The 21,438-nt window shown below is 37.9% G+C and overlaps 1 protein-coding gene across 1 annotated transcript; it reads left to right on the top strand.

Moving 5' to 3' along the window:
• The first annotated feature begins 250 nt into the window (after positions 1–250).
• Positions 251–19,639, top strand: sema4bb (sema domain, immunoglobulin domain (Ig), transmembrane domain (TM) and short cytoplasmic domain, (semaphorin) 4Bb). Its single transcript, XM_067441931.1, has 15 exons — positions 251–433; positions 5,895–6,288; positions 10,202–10,362; positions 10,444–10,506; positions 10,599–10,697; positions 11,334–11,445; positions 11,556–11,672; positions 11,940–12,085; positions 13,444–13,619; positions 13,729–13,879; positions 13,994–14,204; positions 14,292–14,407; positions 16,817–16,974; positions 17,069–17,151; positions 17,235–19,639. Exons 2-15 carry the CDS (start codon positions 6,132–6,134, stop codon positions 18,032–18,034), a joined length of 2,550 nt encoding a protein of 849 aa, XP_067298032.1. The 5' UTR covers positions 251–433; positions 5,895–6,131; the 3' UTR covers positions 18,035–19,639.
• Positions 19,640–21,438: the final 1,799 nt, after the last annotated feature.

Below are 21,438 nucleotides of genomic sequence, written 5' to 3'. Positions count from 1 at the left end.
AAATTCAGAACTATGTAAAATGCAACATAATATTCAGTTTTGTTAGATTACACTTGTCAATAATTCAGATTTATACAATTCAAATTCAGATCATTTTGTCATATTTCTAGCTCCATATGTGTGTGTGTGTGTGTGTGTGTGTGTGTGTGTGTGTGTGTGTGTGTGTGTGTGTGTGTGTGTGTGTGTGTGTGTGTGTGTGTGTGTGTGCGTGTGTGTGCGTGTGTGTGTGTTAGAGGTGTGGCCCCAGTGAATGGTTTGAGGAGGAGGAGGGTCGAGTGTCTCAGCGGTAGATCCATGAGCGAAGAAATCAGCGGCTGAATTTTATAGATTTAACCGGACTGAGAGGAAACATGCTGGAATACAAATCTAAAATTCCATTTCCACTTCACATCAGCTGGCAGTCTCTTCGGAGAGGGACGTATTGGCTTTAGTGGTAAGTTGCTTAAACAATAAGTTAAAGGGGGCAGTGGGTAGACCAAAGAGGTGCGATCGAGGATCCAGTATTGTTCGTATACGTAGGACTGACCACGTTTATCTGTTGAATGCTGTGTGCGTAAAATCACCTGTTGCAAAACATCACTTTTTACTAATTTATTTTCGTTTAAGATAAGCGATTTGGCACTAAACTGTATTAGGATCCAGGCTGTATATCGTGTGTTTGTAGTGGTATTAGAGGGTGGGTGGGTGAGTGAGTTAACGTTAGTTGGGGGTGGGTGGAAATGGGCTCAAATAAACAAGGTGGTGCTGGATTGTGCGCATGTGTTCTCGTACAGTCACTGCAAAGTAAAGCTCGATATCTTACAAGCACGTGTGAGGGAGAATAAACGTTTAAAAACTAGGGTAAACTATGGAAAATTATTCATGTTTGTGATGGGGCGCTGATAAAAGCTATCCTACTACCAACCGTTTGGTTTTTTGAGGTGCTTCCACCCTCTTAAATGTAATGTATCGAAACTTAATTTATTGCAGTTTTATTGCGATTATTCTATTGTTTCATTTCACGTAACAAGCATCAATTAAACTAGGGCAGTGGTTTTAAGTTTACAGCAAATATGACCAGTGCTTTTAAAGTAAAGCAATGTTCTGATAACAACTAACGTTAGATTTGTCCAATCTATCACCTTTGGGAAAACCAACCCTACCAGACCATCAAGATCCCAGGAAATCGTTGCACATCAGTGTAGTCAAGTTGTTAACTACAGTTTGGGCCAGACATGTTAACCACAAATGATGCATGGTGCATTAACGTTACAGCATGGTCCAGCCTAAAACCAATCACAAAGGTGGACAGTCTACTTTATGTCAATAGTCAATAATTAAGATCTAACAAGTAAATGCATGGAGAAGCTTATCATAACATATTCAGATAAACTGTAAAGTACATAAAACAAACCCTCATAGATAATCAAATGCAGTTATCAGTTTGATACTGAAGCTCACTTTTCACATGAAAGCATGCAGGCTACAATATATATATATATATATATATATATATATATATATATATATATATATATATATATATATTGTATATAAAATTTATTACATTTGTTTATTTGTGATATTTGCTGAAATCATCCTATATAGTATGCCAATTTCCTTTGTTTTAATGTCTAAGATACTTCAATCAAGTATTCATTAACCATGATGATTTATATTTATCATTTTAATTATGTGTGGGATCTGAAAATGGACAACATCCTCCTTAAATGTGTTGGGTGGACTTTGTTTATGGTTCAGATCATGCGATCTTTGGAGTGTGTACTATGAGAGAGGTTTGATAATGATTAACACATGAGATAACAATTTAAATGAAATTAGTGATCTCAACTTTTTCCCCACGAAAAAACATTTTAATTACAGATTAAAACCAAAATAATCAAAACTGTGAAATGCTTGCCAATATTTTCAAAGACTGAAGATTGTGTGTTACTAAAAATACAGGTAAAACTGTAGTTCCTCTCTGTGGTTGGGTGAGCACATGAAAGCAGACCTTTGCTGTTTACATAAACTCTACTCTCTTTAGAACAGCATCAGCCTTTTGGATCAAAGACTACAAGGACTAGAGAATGAATACCTTGTATGTCCATATCAAAGAACCGTTTGATGTTTATATTATTTGGTGAAGATAGTGTGTGTCCTCTTGGTTTGAGTCAGAAGGGAGTCAACAAATGATAACCAGCCCTCCATTTGGCTTATCACTTTGCCAGAGAAAGACAGTTCTTCTCACCATGTCACACCTCAGGAAAGAAAAACATAATTTGCTGTTTAACAATCTGTGAACATGAGCACCAGGTTGTTGCCTGTGCCCATGTGAAATATCCGTTGTTTGTATTTGTAGATGACCTTCAGGAGTTTCAGTAGAATAATTTATTGATACAGATAATTTGTTAAACTTTTTGCCCTAAGGACCTACTATGCAAAGTAAAAGAAAACAGACCAACGGTGTACTGCCTTCTTCCAGTTAGTATAATAGGACCCACTTTATATTAGGTGGCTTTAAAGAGCATATTGCAGGTTAGAGACTCCAGTGAGTCAGTGTATGGAAAAATAATGTAGGACCTAGAATTTCTACTATGTACTAACATTGTAATTAATCATTTGATATAATGCATTTATTGTGTACATACATGTTTTTACAATGTACTTACATTTAAAAAAATACCTGCATGTAATTACGTCTGTAATTAATTTCTGTAGTTACATTTTTAATTACACAGTTGGCACTTCCCTTACACCTAACCCTACCCTAAAACTGACCCATCCCACCACACCTGTCCCTAACTCTACCCGTATCCCACCTCAATATCAGCAAAAGTGCTTTGCAATACAATTTGAACACAGTAAATACATTGTACATATTTTTTGATTTAAGTACATAGTACTTAAGGCCACCTAATATAAAGTGGGGCCGTATAATAAAAGTGTCCTACAAATAAAAGATTTGACTATAGTTTTACATTTGTTTTTGTTTTTTCTGTTGTTAAAAAGTTACAACACACTTTTAATTATATTGAAATTTTAAAGGTACAGTTCACCCAAAAATGAAAATAACCCTATAATTTACTCACCCTCAAGCCATCCTAGTTGTGACATTTTTCTTTTCAGACAAGTACAAGAGTTATATTAAAACATTTCCTGCCTCAATGTCAATTAATGGCAGCCCACATTTTCAATGGGTTTGTACGAAAAAATATCCATATTTTAAAAGTATAACATTATTGCCGCACCAGGTTCTCTTTTTCCATAAATTAAATGAGGAAGGCGGTCCGCTTGCTAGATATTTAACATGTCATAAAGTATTGACGTTATTATTACAAAACCCCATCGATTTGCTTCAGAAGGCCTTCATTAACCCGCTGGAGCCGTGTGGATTACATTTAAAATGGATGGATGCATCTTTTTTGGGCTTCAAATTTTGAGCTGCCATTATAAAGCTGGGAAGGACATGTTTTAATATTTACTACATTTGTATTCGTCTGAATGAGGAATGTCATATACACCTAGGATGGCTTGAAGGTGACTAAATCATTTTTCAACTTTTTCAACAACAACAAAAATTATCCAATCATCTTTTGAGATCATGCACTAAGTCAGAAAATTTAAACATAAATGGAGGGTCATTAATTAGCTAAAGTTCTCTACTAAGTATTTTTTATAGAGTCGTATTCATGTTGTTTATTTATTCATTTATTCATTGTCTGGTACATGTGATCGGTCTGCTGTTGCAGGAGTTTATGTAAGTGTACACAGCATGTTTTATTTTTATCTCTGTCTTTAATCATTTAGAAGTGTCTGTCTTCCAATTCCCTGACTCTTGAGTCTTAGCAGGGCAGTTATGTGAGGTCTGCAGGCTATGGGTGTTTGTGTACATCTTGTACTTATAACTGATGTCAGTAGTACACTCATTTAGTTTGTTAGATCTATGCACAATCTAGGCTATATTGTTGGTGTATACATCTATTATATGTTTACACGGCTGAAATTTAGGCTGTTTGTTTGCATTTTATGGTTTGCAATGCTAAAGACAAAATAGTCAACTGGTCTATCAGTCCAGATTCAGAATTGAGTGACTGTTGATTGAAATTTTCTCCAAAATAATAATAAATAATTAAATCAGCACTAGGTAACTTTTCAACCTTCATAATATATTTTTTAAGACTCTTGTGATGATAAATCAACTTACAATAGGTTGAATGAGACGTCTGCCATAGCCTGATGGGGTCTGTATCGTTTTTAATCGTACTTTTAAACTTCGGGTTTCGGGTAGTAACCCGAGAACAAAAAGAACTACAAAATTCGACTGCTTTACGGCATATACGTCACTTCCACCACCACCACCACTTCCTTAAATTCAGACGTGCGAGCACAACTTTGTTCGTCGGATAATATAGTCCTGTCCGAAGCAGCAGAGACAAATAAGAAAGAAAAGGTTTTGTTGGAGGAAAGCAATAAGAGGAAACGAAAAAGTGATTATAGGCAGGACGAGGATCAACATTGGACCAGCGTTTGCTCGTCGGCGTGAGCTGAAGGAGGCGTGCCCGACCGATGCTGTCCTGCTTGTTATGGTGATTACCTACCACTCAAACATTGAACTGAAGTATCATATAGATTCTGTAAAACGGTAACCAATAGACTACTATAATGACGCTGGCTTGTAAACGTGAGCATCGTGATTATTTGGCGTTTGAAAAAAATAAAACCCATGAAATTATATTCATATGACATGCTGAAACATAAGCCACTGACTGTAACTTTACCTGGGATGAAGACATTTCACACGCGACGCCAGAAGAACTCAAACTCCTCTTGCAGCGTTCAGGGGAACTGTTAGCGCTGCACCAACCCGCGGCGCCACTTTTATGAAGTTATTTGGCCCGCATCGCACCACTGTATATATTTTTACAACCCGCCCCGCACCCGCGACCATTAAATAGATATACGGGGTCCGCGGGTTATGAGACGACCCGCGCATTACTAGTTCAGGGCTATCAGGGTTGTCATGTCAACAAATGCACGCGCGATGGCATCCCCTGTTGTAGGATGACAGATCTTACGACAGTAGTTGAGGACATTATTTTTTCCAAACTGTAGGGGGACCCCGAGAGCAAAAGTAGCCAAGTGCTGCTTTAAATAATACAAATTAGTATTATATAAAAGTCAAATGGTAACACGAAAACAATGCAACAGAATTTAATAGAAAGTAATATAGTTAAATATTTATAGTGTCCCCAACTGAGCATGCCAGGGAGAAAAATACTTGGGAGAAAAAAACCTTGGGAGAAACCAGGCTCAGTTGGGTTGCCAGTTCTCCTCTGGCCCATTAGCAAACAGTGTATAATTATGATTCAGGCAACGTTACAAATCAGAAGTCATATTAGATCCGAACAGTCAGAATATTTGTCCAGTTCCATCCTGCTCAAGTATTGAAAACAAATAGAAATCGAGAACATGAGCATGATCAGTATGGAATTTTGTAATTTTATTTGTGTGTTATGTTTGAGGCTACAGAGACTACACTGCCTTCCTGTTTTCAGGACATATCACCCTTAAAAGCTGATGAGGCCAAAAGGGAGGAGTTGTTGCATTTCCAAATTCTGTTTGGATAATGTCATGCAGAGAAGGACATTAGATTCAGCCTTTTTCCCACATAAACACTCAAGCATGTGCTGTGGCTGTTGAGATCAGCCTCATTTGAACTGAGAAACATCCCTTTTCTGTCATGTGTATGATTTGTCTTACGTTCTTCTTTAATTCAGCCATGAGGTGTTTTTTTGTGTTTGTTTTTAATAATCATCAGCTGTGAGTGGCTATAACTCATAGCTGTATCATTCAGTCTGTTCGTTTCTGTTTAATCATGTGATTTAAATGTGCTTCCGTTTCTTCCTCTGCAGACTCCAGACGATCTAATTGGAGTTTGCTACATGGATAAACACCAATAGGTGGAATTTGTTTGCCCACAAGGATCTGATATCTGTTCACCTTTGACCTCTTTGAAGGCATAATTGCACTATGGCAAGGTCTCTGTGACCTTAAGTATTCCTGAAAGAATCAACAGCCGGGTGTAAACATCACATTTGAATACCAAAGATACCTGGAATATAACAATCTTCAGTCGCAAATCAGTAACTATGGCAACCAAACGTAAAGTCCAGTGGAATGTATCCATGGAAACCACAAACTCTCTCTGGCTCTTGTTTTGGACCATATGGATTTTTTGGGCTGGAGTTTTACAAGCAACCATGGTTAAGGAAGATGATGTCACAGCACGCATCAGTTTCTTATACAGTAAGTGCATGAATTAATTGCTTTCTTATCCAAAGACATTTACAATTGCCCTTCTACTGTAAGGCCCATTTACACCAAGAACGATAACAATAATGATAAAGATATAGTTCTAAAAATCATTCTAAATATAAAAGATGGTAACGCTTTTTGTTGGTCTCCTTCCTTTAGACATTCTGTTGACTATAAGGTACGTTACACCTACTAACTCTCATTAGAGTTTTAGTGGACTGTCTGCTCAATATCTGATAACACTTTATTTTAATGGTTCCGTTCTTATTTTTTATGGACAAATTCTACTGGCATACAGTGGGTACAGAAAGTATTCACACCCCCTTAAATGTTTCACTCTGTTATATTGCAGCCATTTGCTAAAATCATTTAAGTTCATTTTTTCTCTCATTAATGTACACACAGCACCCCATATTGACAGAATTGTTGACATTGTTGCAGATTTATTAAAAAAGAAAAACTAAAATAGCACAAGTATTCAGACCCTTTGCTGTGACACTCATATTTAACTCTGTGCTGTTCATTTCTTCTGATCATCCTTGAGATGTTTCTGCAACTTCATTTGGGTCTAGTTGTGTTTGATTATGCTGATTGGACTTGATTAGGAAAGCCACACACCTGTCTATATAAGACCTTACAGCTCACAGTGCATGTCAGAGCAAACGAGAAGCATAAAGTCAAAGGAACTGGCAAGGCACAGATCTGGCCAAAGTTACAAAAATAATTTCTGATGCACTTAAGGTTCCTAATGCTGCGTTCACACCGCACGCGAATGACGCGATTCGCGCGAGTGATTTACATGTTAAGTCAATGCAGAGACGCGAATAGGCATTCTGCGGCGCGATTCGCGCGAATGAGGCGGCGCGAATGGCGCGATTCGCGCGAATGAAGCGGCAATGATCACGCGAATTGAGCGTTTTGAACGCGTGATTCGCGCGAACCGCGCGAAACACGCGAATCGCTCAAGTTGAAAAATCTGAACTTTGGCGGATATTCGCGCCGCGTTAACCAATGAGGAGCCTGCTACTGCTGTCACGTGGTGAAGTGACGGATGGGAAACCCATAGGGGAACCCCGAGGCCAGAGTAATTTAAAAATACTACTCTATTGTGTCACAAAATGTACTTTTAATAGTTTTTCAGGCGAGAATGTAGTTGTTTAAAGCTCAAATATGTGATTTATTTATTAAGAGAGCTCCTATTTGAAAATTTGATCTGGTGTTTTCGGAGGTGTGAGACCCAGGCGATCACCGGAGCTCAGCGCTCATCAACCCCGGTGAGAGCAGCCTTAACTCGGATAGTCTTTCTGCTTACTGCCGCTGCCTGGCAGAACCCCCTCCCATGACGCGAATTTGCGTCTGTTGTGTAGTGAATGTCACACGCGAATGAGCACTTTTTGTATAAAAAAAACACAGATTTGAGCATTAAACAACAATATTATCGCCTGAAAAAGTCTTCAAACTACGTTTTGTCACACATTAACAGTAGTATTTTTTACAGAAAAGAAGTCAAGTGACCCAGTCAAAATGACTAGCAGAAACCCCTCCCATGACGCGAATTCGCGTCTGTTGTGTAGGGAATGTCACACGCGAATGAAGCGAATTTGACGCGCGAATGGATTCAAAATGTTCATGCGTCCAACTTCGCGCGAATAGCGCGATTTATTCGCGTCATTCGCGTGCGGTGTGAACGCAGCATAAGAGCACAGTGGCCTCCATAATCCTTAAAAGGAAGATGTCACCAATACATTTCTCTGGTCTGATGAGACCAAGATAGAACTTTTTGGCCTTATTTATAATTAGTATGTGAGGAGAACCAGGCACTGCTAATCACCTGTCCAATACAGTCCCAACAGTGAAGCATGGTGGTGGCAGCATCATGCTGTGGGGGTATTTTTTAGCTGCGGGGGCAGGACGACTTGTTGCAATCGAGTGAAAGATAAATGTGGCCAAGTACAGGGATATCCTGTACGAAAAACTTCTCCAGAGTGCTCAAGACTGACGGTTTACCTTCCAACAAAACAATGACCCTAAACACACGGCTAAAATAACGAAGGAGTGGCTCAACAACAACTCTGTGACTGTTCTTGAATGGCCCAGCCAGAGCCCTGACTTTAACCTAATTGCATCTTCATTTTCTATAATTTTATTAAATATGTTTAAATATACAATGCATTAAATACAGCCTTTTTAAATTTTAATATTTCTTTTTTTGTGCAAAAAACTGTCCTGAAATATTATATAATGTCCTATCAACATCATAAAGCATCTTTGGTAAGACCTAAAAATGGCTGTCCACCAACATTTACCATCCAACCTGACAGACCTGGAGAGGATCTGCAAGGAGAAATGGCAGAGGATGCCCAAATCCAGGTGTGAAAAACTTGTTGCATCTTTCCCAAAAAGACTCATGGCTGTATTGGATCAAAATGGTGCTTTACTAAATATTGAGCTTAATACTTAGGTATATTTCTGTTTTTCTTTTGTAATAAATCTTAATAGAATGCAAAAATATCAACAGTTCTGTGTTTTTCTTTCAATATTAGGGTGTTCTGTGTACACAATTTTTTTTACTTAAATGGCTGCAATATAACAGCGTGAAAAATGTAAGGGGTTCTGAATACTTTCCGTACCCACTGTAAGTAACTTTGCAAGTGCATACCAACTTATTCTACTAACCTGAGCCCCTTATTCTACTACTACCCTACCTGTACTCCTAAAAGTCTACTACTATTCTAATGAGAGTTATTTGACAGGTAGGTGCAGCACTACTTATAGTCAAGAGAATGTCTGAATATGAACTGTCAGTAATGTGTAACCTAAAAGAATAGCAGATAAAGAACTATAATGATAACGACACAGAGAAACAATATCGTTGGAATCACGTTCAGAACTAATGAACGATAAAACAAAAAGAATCCATCATTCTTGAAAGCATTTGAGCATTTAAAGTGCCAAAACAAAACTGCAGTGCATTGTCATTGTTTGAATTTTCAGCATCATTACTCCAGTCCTCACTCTTCAGTGTCACATGATCCTTCAGAAATGATTCTAATATGCAGACTTGTTGCTCAAGAAACATTTATTTTTTATCATCAATGTTGAAAACGTGTTGTGATGCTTAATATTTTTGTGGAAACTGAATAATTTTTTTTCTTCTTTTTTTTCTTCTCTTCTTTGATGAATAGAAAGTTCAAAAGAACAGCTTTTGAAATGGAAATGTTGCATAAAATGTCATTTTATGCTCACAAAAGCAGCAATGTCAGTAATGAGCACTGTATTCTCTGGAAGAAGCTTTTGCTGTCCCAGATTTCCCTCAGATTAACTCTCATCTGCAATAATTTAGCTCAGTTTTAGGGCTACTTGAACTGCTATGATGTATCTTGTTCCCGAAAGACCCATTACGAGACTGTTCCAAATGTTACATTCACTCATCTTATCCAAACACACAGGAGGGTTAAATCCTTGATTGTAAACATTAAAAAGTGCTATTAGAACAATTTGCAAACCCTTGCTGGTGTATTGTATCAGAATAACAAGCCATACTCATTAATCATTTGAGGTTGAAATGCAAATGTAATGGATGTACTTAGAACAAAACGGCTCATAAAGGGTTTTATTTCTGTAAACACTGACGTAAGTGACCTCTGTGCCTTGCCAGGAAAACCTTCTGGACATACAGACCAACATCATTTTAAAAGTTTGGTTTGTGTGCCAGGTTTGTGTAGTTTTGGAGGTGCATTCCATGTGAGGAATGCAAGATGCTTTCTGAATGTACTCTTAAGACTTTATGTAGACACTGATTGAATATATATTTGTGAAACAACATTAAGATTGGTTGTTCTTTGTATGAGGTGGTTTTAAACGGCATGTACAAAGTAATATTTTTGCCTCTGGGTGTGTTCAGATGCAGACGGGCGATCAGTGAGAGAGTTTTCTGTGGATGGTGTGTTCAACTATTCAACTCTTCTGCTGAACCCAGAAGAAAACAAGATCTATGTGGGAGCTAGGGAGAACATATTCTCTCTCAGCCTGGACAACATCAGTGCAACGTATCTACAGAAAACAGTAAGTGCGTGCGAGAATGTTTGTAGTAGTGTGTAGGAGTGCATTTTGATGTTACTCAGCGTTGTTTTGCATCTTGTGCAGCTCACATGGAGCACTCCAGAAAGGAAGAGGAAGGAGTGTATCTTCAAGGGAAAGGACCCCCAGGTATAAATGTGTTGCGTTTTTTGTTTATATAAATGTGACGCAATGTATTAAAACAACAAACTAAATGATAATTTGCCTTTTATGTGTTTCAGACTGACTGTTTCAACTACATCAAGATTTTACTACATTTGAACAGCACACATCTGTATGTGTGTGGAACGTATGCCTTCAGCCCCATCTGTGCTTACATTGTGAGACATCTTTTAAAAAATCTAATATTTTATATTCATATCTTTTATATCAGATTCATGTGGTTTTGGAATTTTTTTTAGAATTTAATGCCTCTAAAAATTTGATATGGTATAAACATTAAGTAAAAAATAATAATATAAAAGTAATTTTTAAAAGTGAAACTAATTATCCGATATTTTATACAACTTTTTGACACACACAGTCATGAAGGTCAGTTTCTTTATGGTGTCATTTTTATTCGTTTAAAAAAAAAAATGTATTTGTTGCTTGAACAACATGACTCGTTTTGCGGACAAAGATTTTTCCAATTTTAATTAGCAGTGAATCTGTTTTAAGTTCTATAATAAATATTTTAATAGCATTTACTTTAATAACTTTTAAGTTTTTTTCTTTATGATGTTGATAGGACATTATATAATATTTCAGGACAGTTTTTTGCACAAAAAAGAAATATTAAAATTTAAAAAGGCTGTATTTAATGCATTGTATATTTAAACATATTTAATAAAATTATGTATAGGAATAAAATTACATAAAAAACCCTGAGCTTTATGTCATTGGCCATTATGCAAGTGTGTCTGATGTCATTTGATTTAATGAATTATGTGTTTTTGTGTTTTTCATGAAATTTGTAGAACATTTCAAGTTTCTCTCTGGAGAGAGATGAAAAGGGGGAGCACGTTATGGAGGACGGCCGTGGACGCTGTCCATTTAATCCAGAATCCAGATCTACAGCTATTACAGTGGGTGAGTAGACTCATGCAAAAACATTTTGTTTGAACTTCATATATAAACATCATTAAGTTTGATGAAAAGGTTGATTTGGTTAATGAGAGCTTGTATTTTTTGTGTTATAGATGGGGAACTGTACACTGCTACCGTCAGTAACTTCCAGGGAAATGAACCCACCATATATAGGAGTCTGGGGTCTGGCACCCCTCTCAAAACGGAGAACTCTCTTAACTGGCTCCAGGGTAAATATATACAAACACACACACATACACACACACACTTCCTCACATGGGACCTTCTAAGAGATTAATATCTAAAAAATAAATGCCAGCATCAATGATTACAGAACCCTGCTTTCTCACGCAAAATTACTGACTGAAACTAATGTTAAATAAACAGTTTTACGTTTTAGTTTTCCGGATTATGTTAAATGTGTGTGTGTATGTGTGTGTGTGTGTGTGTGTGTGTATGTGTGTGTGCGTGTGTGTGTGCTCGCTGTGGTCTGTCAGACCCAGCATTTGTAGGTTCTGCTCATATTACAGGTCAAGACAGCGACGGAAGTGATGATCAGATCTATTTTTTCTTCAGCGAGATGGGGAAGGAGTTTGACTTCTTTGAAAACACTATAGTGTCCAGGATTGCACGTGTGTGTAAGGTAGGATAGAGTGTTTAAGCAGTTCACACAGTGTTGATAAAGTCAGCATAAACCTGAGAAAAAACATGCACTGACCCACGAATACAGAAATCCAAATATATCCACTATCAGTATGCACTTACTATATGTGTATCTGTCTTATTCTCTTTAGTTTTAAAAGTAAAATGAAAGTTAAAGGTGCCCATTACATCCTAGGGACAATTTCTAGGGTTATAAATTGACCTGTAAAACTGTATCTGGACAATTTTTGCCCTTAAATAAGCCAAATAGCCTCTATGTAGATATCAGAGAACAATTTAACATATTGTTTCAAATCATTCTAGGACAACTTTAAAGTGAAAAACTTTATACTTGTTTCCTGGTGTTATAATGCAATATTCATTAGTTCACATTATATTATAAAGTTTTCATAATCTTTCATTTAAATGTAAGGATTTGATTTAACTAAATTAACTTTTGTCCCCTTTTATATATTGTGTTAACCAATAGCTAAATAGCCGATCAACATTGTCTTAGAAAGCAAATTTAAATTTGGCTCCATTATTCATTTTGAGAGAATCCTATTAAGAACCACAAATGACGGCAGAGACCGTACCAGAAAGACATTGACTTTATGGGTAATTCACCACTGTCATGATGGGCTTTTAAGAAAACCTGACTGTTTATGCAGTAGATGGTGTCAAAAGTCAGCCGATGACATGATTTGCATCATCCAGTGGATTTAAGTTCACAAATAAACCGGGAGATCTGGGTGCAGGTAACATGGAAAAAGAGTATACATTGTTCATTTAAATATACTACTGGCATTGTAACAATACAAAGCTGGTCTAAAATCTGCAAACTTTTCATTTAATTTGAAGTCATTGAGCCTAACAGAGGAAACTTGCACATATTTAACTAGGCTGTCACCCTAGTTTCATATTAATTTAAGACGCAAATGAACAAGGTGAATCACAGGAGACTGTGAACTCTGCCCTATTAATGCTCACATATGTGTTACTTTCCCACCCGTTGATGTTCCCTGCCTCCTTTACACCCATGGGAGTGCAGTTTTTTTTTTAGACATGTACCATGGCATTAAACTATTATTTTTGAAATACCCCGGATAATTATATACATTCTATAGTATATGAATATAATAATCGTTTAGTACTGTGGTATCACTATCTGATACTGTCATTGTACCATTGTTACTGCAACAATACTTTTCCCCCCACCATGATGCTCTGATACCAGGGCTGGAGTTCTGATGCCCCCTAGTGGTTCTTCAGAGTCTTATAAAATATTGAGAAGTGAGGGAAATATGTTAGTTTGAATATGCTAATCAGCTGCTGCTGTGTGTTTGTGTATAACCTCAGGAGGATCAAGGTGGAGAGAGAGTCCTGCAGAAGAAATGGACCACATTTCTAAAAGCTCAACTCTTGTGTTCGCTACTCGATGATGGTTTTCCTTTCAACATCATTCAGGATGTATATGTGCTTCCAGCCCAACGCAAGAAAAACGCACTCCTCTATGCAGTGTTCACTGCTCAATGGTGAGCGAAAAAATAGAGAGGGGCACAGGAGGATAATGTTTTTCTTTACTAATACTAGAAATACTATACTAATACTATATATTAAAAAAATGTGTTGCTATTTTTGTAGGAGTAAAGGTTTAGCAGGCAGTTCAGCAGTGTGTGTGTTCAGCATGGATCAGGTAGAACAAGCGTTTACTGGCCGTTACAAAGAGGTGAACCGAGAGACACAGCAGTGGTACACACACACTCACTCTGTACCTGAACCACGACCTGGAATGGTAAGACGACACACACTCTCCCACATATACACTTTACCAGTCCTGTATAAGTGTAGGAACTTTGAGTTTCTGTGAAGATTTTTGTGAAGATTTTTTTTCCCCGCCTTTCTACAGTGTATTACCAATGCTTCAAGGCAGCTGGGAATAGACTCATCCCTGGATATGCCGGATAAGGTACTAAACTTTGTGAAAGACCACTTCCTTATGGACAGTCCTGTCAAAAGCCATCCTGTGCTCTTCACTCACTCTGTGCACTACACACAAATTGCTGTACACCACGTGCAAGGCCTCCACAGAGCTTACAATGTGATGTTCATCGGCACAGGTATGTTGGTTTTTTTGAGTGTCTATTTTTCTCTGGTTATTTTTTTTTTCTAATTAGCATTTGATGTTGTGCTCTATGATTTAACAGATGATGGGCGTTTGCAAAAAGCTGTAAATGTAGCTGGTACGATGCACATCATTGAGGAGATCCAACTGTTCCCGGAAAAACAACCCGTACAACACATTGAACTGGATTCGGATAAGGTGTGTGTGTGTGTGTGTGTGTTCATGTTTTTCTGTCCCGGTGGGGACTTCAACTTGAATGCACACTGGCTTATGCGTGTGTGTGTGTTTATGCAGTAACACCTTACAAAGAGGTTCAATGCATTAATTCATATCATGAACTAGCAATACTTTTACAAAATTGATTTATCTGTTAATGCTCAGTTCTGCATACAACTACATTTCAGTTGCATTAACATGAATAGTTAACAACAAACTGTGGTATATTTAAAGGGGGGGTGAAATGCTGTTTCGTGCATACTGATCTTTTTACACTGTTAAAGACTTGGAATCCCATACTAAACATAGACAAAGTTTCAAAAGTTAAGGTGGACGTTTGATGGGAGTATTTCTTTGTCAAAAATACTACTTCCGGTTAGTCATAAGTTTCGGCAAGTTTTTTGAGATCATGCGTCCCCTTTGACGTTAATGGGGGCGGAATTTCCTTGTATGGGCCTTACGGACAATTCTACCGGAAGTGCGTGAGAGAGAGAGAGGGAGAGAGCGAAAGTAACAGGCTACGCCCATCAAAGCGCTGGCTTGTAGGATGCTGCACAGGTGATGTGCACATAACAATGTCACCAAAAAAGTGCGTTTTTGGTTGCCAGACCAAGACAGTCCTGCACAGATTCCCCAAAAACCCCGCGGTAAGGCAACAGTGGATGGAATTTGCTTTTCCGGATCAGCAACTGAGTTGCGCGAATGTTTATATCTGTTCGCTGCATTTCGGTGCCGACTGTTTCATAAACAAGGCCCAGCTCGACACAGGATTTTCCGATCGCCTAATGCTGAAGGATGGAGCAGTCCCAACGATAAAGGTCCCAACGTTAGTACCGCAGGCTGTGAGTAAGACTGCTTCAAATGTCTGTGTTTTTGCCTATGCCCATCAAGTAGCCCAAACATGATCACGTATAGTTAATTGATCAATGGAGCATGCGATGTGTAGTGCGTGTACATTTGTTTAGCTGGCCACTATATGTGTAACTTTATGTTTGTGTATTGTAAAAGCACTCCAAACAACAATACACAAAGAGTGGGGAAATATGTTGAACTAAATAAGCACGCTTCTTCATTCAAATGCGCTACTATTCCGTGTCTTTCTATGTAAACACTAACTTAGCCTGCCGTGCAAAACCAGTCCGCTTACTGTCTACACAAACCACGCGTAAACACACAAACACACGTGCACAACTGCACTTCCCACATGTACACCTTCAAAGACAAAAATACGACGATATAATTCAAGTATAAATATGTAAATAACACAAGCCGCTAAGCATATTATATAGTTAGTGTATAACTTGTACCACATAGAGACGTCCTGCTCTAGTCGTTTTTGCTGCTGCTCCTGTTCAACTGCAGCCTCTGGGTCTGATTCCGGATCATAGATGTATGGCTGTATCTGATTAAAAGCCATATTTTTATTTTGAATAAAGTTGTTTTCCCGCTGTTAGGGATGACACAGCTTTACGACGCACTCGACTCAACACAATAGCAGCAGCGAGCACACGTCATTATTTAGCTCCGCTCACACGATACGCCCCCACCCGCTCGGCTTTTTTCGGAAAGACTCGGAACAGCGCATCTTTCTTATATAATTATAAAAAAAATAAAGACTTTTCGGAGATATGCAGGATGCAATGCTACTCTATAGGTACTCAAGATTGACATGACACTGACTGAAACTGAGTGTTTCACCCCCCCCTTTAACATTTAAGCTATGTTAATAAATAGATTGTTACTTGTTAGTTCTTTAACCTAATGCATTAAATAATGCTCACATTATTTGACTTACATGTTACTGTTTATTTGACTTTTTAAAATAATTTAATACACTACCATTCAAAAGTTAGGGGTCAGTAAGATTTTTTTTAATGTATAAGTCTTAAACTGTTGTCTTGTGCTGGCTTAGAGTACAAACAGTAATATTGTGAAACATTATTTATTAATAATATGTGTAATATATAAAATGTAATTTTATCCCTGTCATGGTAAAGCTGCATTTTCAGAATCATTACTCCAGGCTTCAGTGTCACATGATCCTTCAGAAATCATTTTAATATACTGATCTGGAGCTCAAGAAATATCTTGAGCTCCATGTTAACCATGTTGAAAAAATTTGGTTCTGTTTAATTTTTTGGTTTTGTTGTGGAAACGGTGATTAATAACTTTTTATTTTTATTTTATTTTTTACAAATTTGTAACATTATAAATGTCAGTACTGTCACTTTTGATCAGTTTAATGCATCGTCTTTTAGAAAAAAAAATCACACTTTTTACTTGCTCCAAACTTTTCATGTATTTGAATTTGAATTACACATGATCTTGCACGTGTTCTCTACAATGCTTGTATTTCACTCTTACTCCTCAATCCTTTCTCTCAACAAACAGGGTTTGTTATTTATGTCGTCACACTCTGGTATTGTTCAGCTGCCAGTAGCAAACTGCAGTTTCCATAACAACTGTGGTGAGTGTGTTTTGGCGAGAGACCCATACTGTGCTTGGACAGGAACACACTGTAGTGACGTCACGCGCATCACGCCACAAAAGTAAGTCTTCTTTCTTTCTCTGTTCCAAATGATCTATTGAATTAATAATTTTTGGTACCAATACCCATCTTTTAACATCCTATGTGTGTTTCAGGCAATGGCAGCAAGATATTGAAGAAGCTGACACTTCATCAAAATGTAACGGCACAAAGCTCAGTGAGGACTCTAAAAGCTCAGGTAAACCTGCGAACTCTTACATATACAAGCATTTAATCATTCATCTGAATGTGTCGTAATATCTATCTCTTCTATCTTTCCAGTGTTACCACGTTCTTTCCCAAATTTCCAAGCATCTGATTGTGAGGTCATCATCGTCCCAGCTAACACCCTTCGGCTGCTGCCCTGCAATCTTCGCTCTAATCATGCCCAAAGAAAATGGGTATACAAGCCAGATGTAGGTCACTTCCTGTTCCCCAGCCCAGATGGTGGATTGGTAGTCAGTGGCCGTGCAGGCGTCGATGAGGTCTTCTCGTGTTGGTCAGTAGAACATGGCTTCTGGCAACTCTTGGCCAATTACTGTGTAAAGGCAGAGCCTTTATCCGAGTCCACAACAAATACTGGGGCGATGGATGCACCTCTTATAATCCAAAGCATATCGTCGGACCTACTGTCCGGTGAATCGGCACGCTCTGCTCAACCTCGCATAAAGACGTATGGCACAGAGCTAGCGGTAGTGTGTGTGTTGTTAGCTGTGTGTGTGCTTTCGTTCGGGCTGTCGGTAGCCTATCGACACAGGGGCCGGATGAAGGAGGTATTAAGAGGTGGAGAACAAACTGGAGGAGCCCAAAAGAGCACAGTCAGACCTGGGGAGAGTTTGCCCCTCAATGCTGGTGCGCTTCCAACCTCCCCATCCGACCACAAAAGCTACCAGACATTGGAGGAAAACTGTGGTTACATAATTGCTCCATTAGAGACAAGCACACAGCACAACTCCAAGGAAGCACAAACACTCGCCCAAACACCACAAAATGGGTTCAAAGAAAGTCATGTGGAGGTCAGTGACATTAGTCCTCGCCCACGGGTACGACTGGGCTCTGAGATCAGAGACTCTGTGGTGTAAAATACAGAAATTGCCAATGAATTTATATGATTTATGCAAAAATAATCTAACAGTCTTAATATTCACTTGGTACAGTCAATGGGCAGCTTTCATGAAGACTAAGCGTACTGAGCCCTGAGTACAAGAGAATAGATGAGACGTGCTCAGTGTGTGTATTGCCAAATTTGAGTTCAAGACAATGCCCTCAAATCCACTCACACAGCTCCTTTACACTTTGATGTTGTTATGACACAGTTTATTGTGTTAATATGAGAAAGTGTGTTGAAATATTAGAGATTAGAGAAAACAATTGGAGAAAGAGTGGACCAGATGGATGGACTGGAGAGAAATGGGCAACAAGCCTTCTTGTACTGGTACTGGTGCTTTTATCACTGCCAAGACATGAGTAATAATACTTTACTCAAGGTGAAGAGAAAAAAAAAGGTTTTATTTGTCTGTTTGTATTACTTCGCCATTGTTGTGCAAAGATTCAGTGTATGTGTTTAATGAGGGTATTTTATTGTTAAAAGCTGACTATGAAGCCAATAGCCCATTCTCTGCAGAGAGACATTATACCAGCATTGAACACCAGGCAGTTCAAACCAGAGAGCAGAACTTGGTAACTTTCTAAACGGTTTAGAAATCTACAATCATTTTTATTTATTCCTTGTTCGTTTTCCTTTTGTCAATTTTTTATTTCTTAGACCTTTTTTGGGAATTAGTATGTTAGTGTTTTCTCTTCTGTGCTGGTGTTAAATAATGGTATAATGTGTATGGAAATATTAAATATACAGAATAATTACGGGGGGGGGGGATGCTTTTAGATAAAATGTAGCAAGTGTGTATGAGCATTAAGAAACAAGGTTTCGTAATACCTTTGAATGTACATTTGAAGAGCTATATGGGAATGTAAAGCACAAGTACAATATTCTGTCTTACCACACAGGTCTAAACAGAGTCTAAACTGACAGAAACAAGATGATGATACGGTACAATAGTACAATGCAACAGCATTGTTGGCATTTGGCAAAGAGTGAGGTATATTGAAAGAGAAAAGAATGATAAACATTGTGGATGAATTTGATGTAAATGTATATTATAACATGTACAAGGAAATCATACGTGGCTAATACTGTGAGATAAGAGCGTCGACTCCAGTAGGAAAATCCATCTGTTTTAGGGTTAAAAAAGGAACTAGAGGAACATTGCAGGTTATGTTCATGGGTCATTCGTACTTCAAACACACCCTCTCTAAAACAAACACTAACTTCACTATTATAGACTTCCACTCTGAAAAAACGTTTTAATCGCCATTAACCGTGACATGTTTGATGTTGTTTAATCATGGGTTACATTCCACTGTTTTCAGCTTGTGTGTTTTGAATGGAAAATGTAAAGTAGATTGTGATCTTTTATACTCTGACACTGTTTTACTGTTGATGTGTTACATTGTACATTCACGCACTTTATTTTTTTCTACCAGTATTTGTAAGCTGTAAATGAGGTTGGCCACTGTCAAAGTCCTGGTTTCGTAGTGAAGGTTTGTACATTTAAAGAAATTGTAAAATAGGTCTGAAAGAGTGTCTCCACAGTCTGACATGCAAAATAAAATTTTGCATTAACTCATATGATCACAGTCAGAGTATCTGTCTTTCAAATTAAGAGTTAATTTTGTATGCAGTTGATGCATACAAAACGTCTATGATCGATTTGTCTTCTTGAAATAAGACCAATATATTTATTATACATGATAATTATACACTGAGGTCATAAAACTGCACAAAAAAAATCATTTTAAATGAAATTACAATAGGGATAATATTTTGAATACACATGTATACATTTTAATACAAGCAGGATTTATACTAATTGTATATTCAGATAATCATAAAAAAATGTTACATAAATTATGAGAATTCAAAACCTGTGGAATGGTTTTCACAGAGATTTAGAATGCTTTTATTTCAAGAAATATATAGAGTACAGATAAACGCAACAGAAATTGAACAAAAGCTATAGTTCCTTCTGCAGTTATTAACTCCCATCCTCTGATGGCTACTTCCAGCAGTATAATGCACCATGTCACAAAGCTCAAATAATTTCAATTTGGTTTCTTGAACATGACAATTGGCCTGTTGCACAAAGCTGGTGTCAGTTGTTACCCAGGTAAGTTCGAGATTAGTTTGAGCAAACTGGTTTTTCGGGCTCAAGAAGGTGGGTTGGTTTTTATCAGTGTTCATTATAATGGTAACTTACACTACACAGCTAACCTGCTCTGGAGCAGGTTTTATTCTGGGTTTGAGATCGCAAACCCAAACTGGACCAATCAGCTGCAAGTAAAGATGCAATAAAGCCACACACCCTGTATGTCTCGTTCCAAATGAAAGAAGTTTATAATGAAAAAAAAAATTGAAATAAAATGTTGCATCTTTTGGTGCTGATTATTTATTATATTTATATGAATTATAATCACTTTGAATTCATATACAGGTCCTTCTAAAAAAAAAAAAAAAGCATATTGTGATAAAGTTCATTATTTTCCATAATGTAATGATAAAATTTAAACTTTCATATATTTTAGATTCATTGCACACCAACTGAAATATTTCAGGTCTTTTATTGTTTTAATACTGATGATTTTGGCACACAGCTCATGAAAACCCAAAATTCCTGTCTCAAAAAAATTAGCATATCATGAAAAGGTTCTCTAAACGAACTATTAACCTAATCATCTGAATCAACTAATTAACTCTAAACACCTGCAAAAGATTCCTGAGGCTTTTAAAAACTCCCAGCCTGGTTCATTACTCAAAACCACAATCATGGGTAAGACTGCCGACCCGACTGCTGTCCAGAAGGCCATCATTGACACCCTCAGGCGAGAGGGTAAGACATAGAAAGAAATTTCTGAACGAATAGGCTGTTCCCAGAGTGCTGTATCAAGGCACCTTAGTGGGAAGTCTGTGGGAAGGAAAAAGGGTGGCAAAAAACACTGCACGAGAAGAGGTGACTGGACCCTGAGGAAGATTGTGGAGAAGGACCGAGTCCAGACCTTGGGGGACCTGCGGAAGCAATGGACTGAGTCTGGAGTAGAAACATCCAGAGCCACCGTGCACAGGCGTGTGCAGGAAATGGGCTACAGGTGCCACATTCCCCAGGTCAAGCCACTTTTGGGCTACAGAGAAGCAGCACTGGACTGTTGCTCAGTGGTCCAAAGTATACTTTTTTCGGAAGAAAGCAAATTTTGCATGTCATTCGGAAATCAAGGTACCAGAGTCTGGAGGAAGACTCGGGAGAAGGAAATGCCAAAATGCCTGAAGTCCAGTGTCAAGTACTCACAGTCAGTGATGGTCTGGGGTGCACAATGTCAGCTGCTGGTGTTGGTCCACTGTGTTTTATCAAGGGCTGGGCCTCCATAACACCTC

The sequence above is a fragment of the Pseudorasbora parva genome, chromosome 1, assembly GCF_024679245.1.
Source record: "Pseudorasbora parva isolate DD20220531a chromosome 1, ASM2467924v1, whole genome shotgun sequence".
NCBI lineage: Eukaryota > Metazoa > Chordata > Actinopteri > Cypriniformes > Gobionidae > Pseudorasbora > Pseudorasbora parva.
This window is presented reverse-complemented; position numbering and strand designations above follow the sequence as displayed.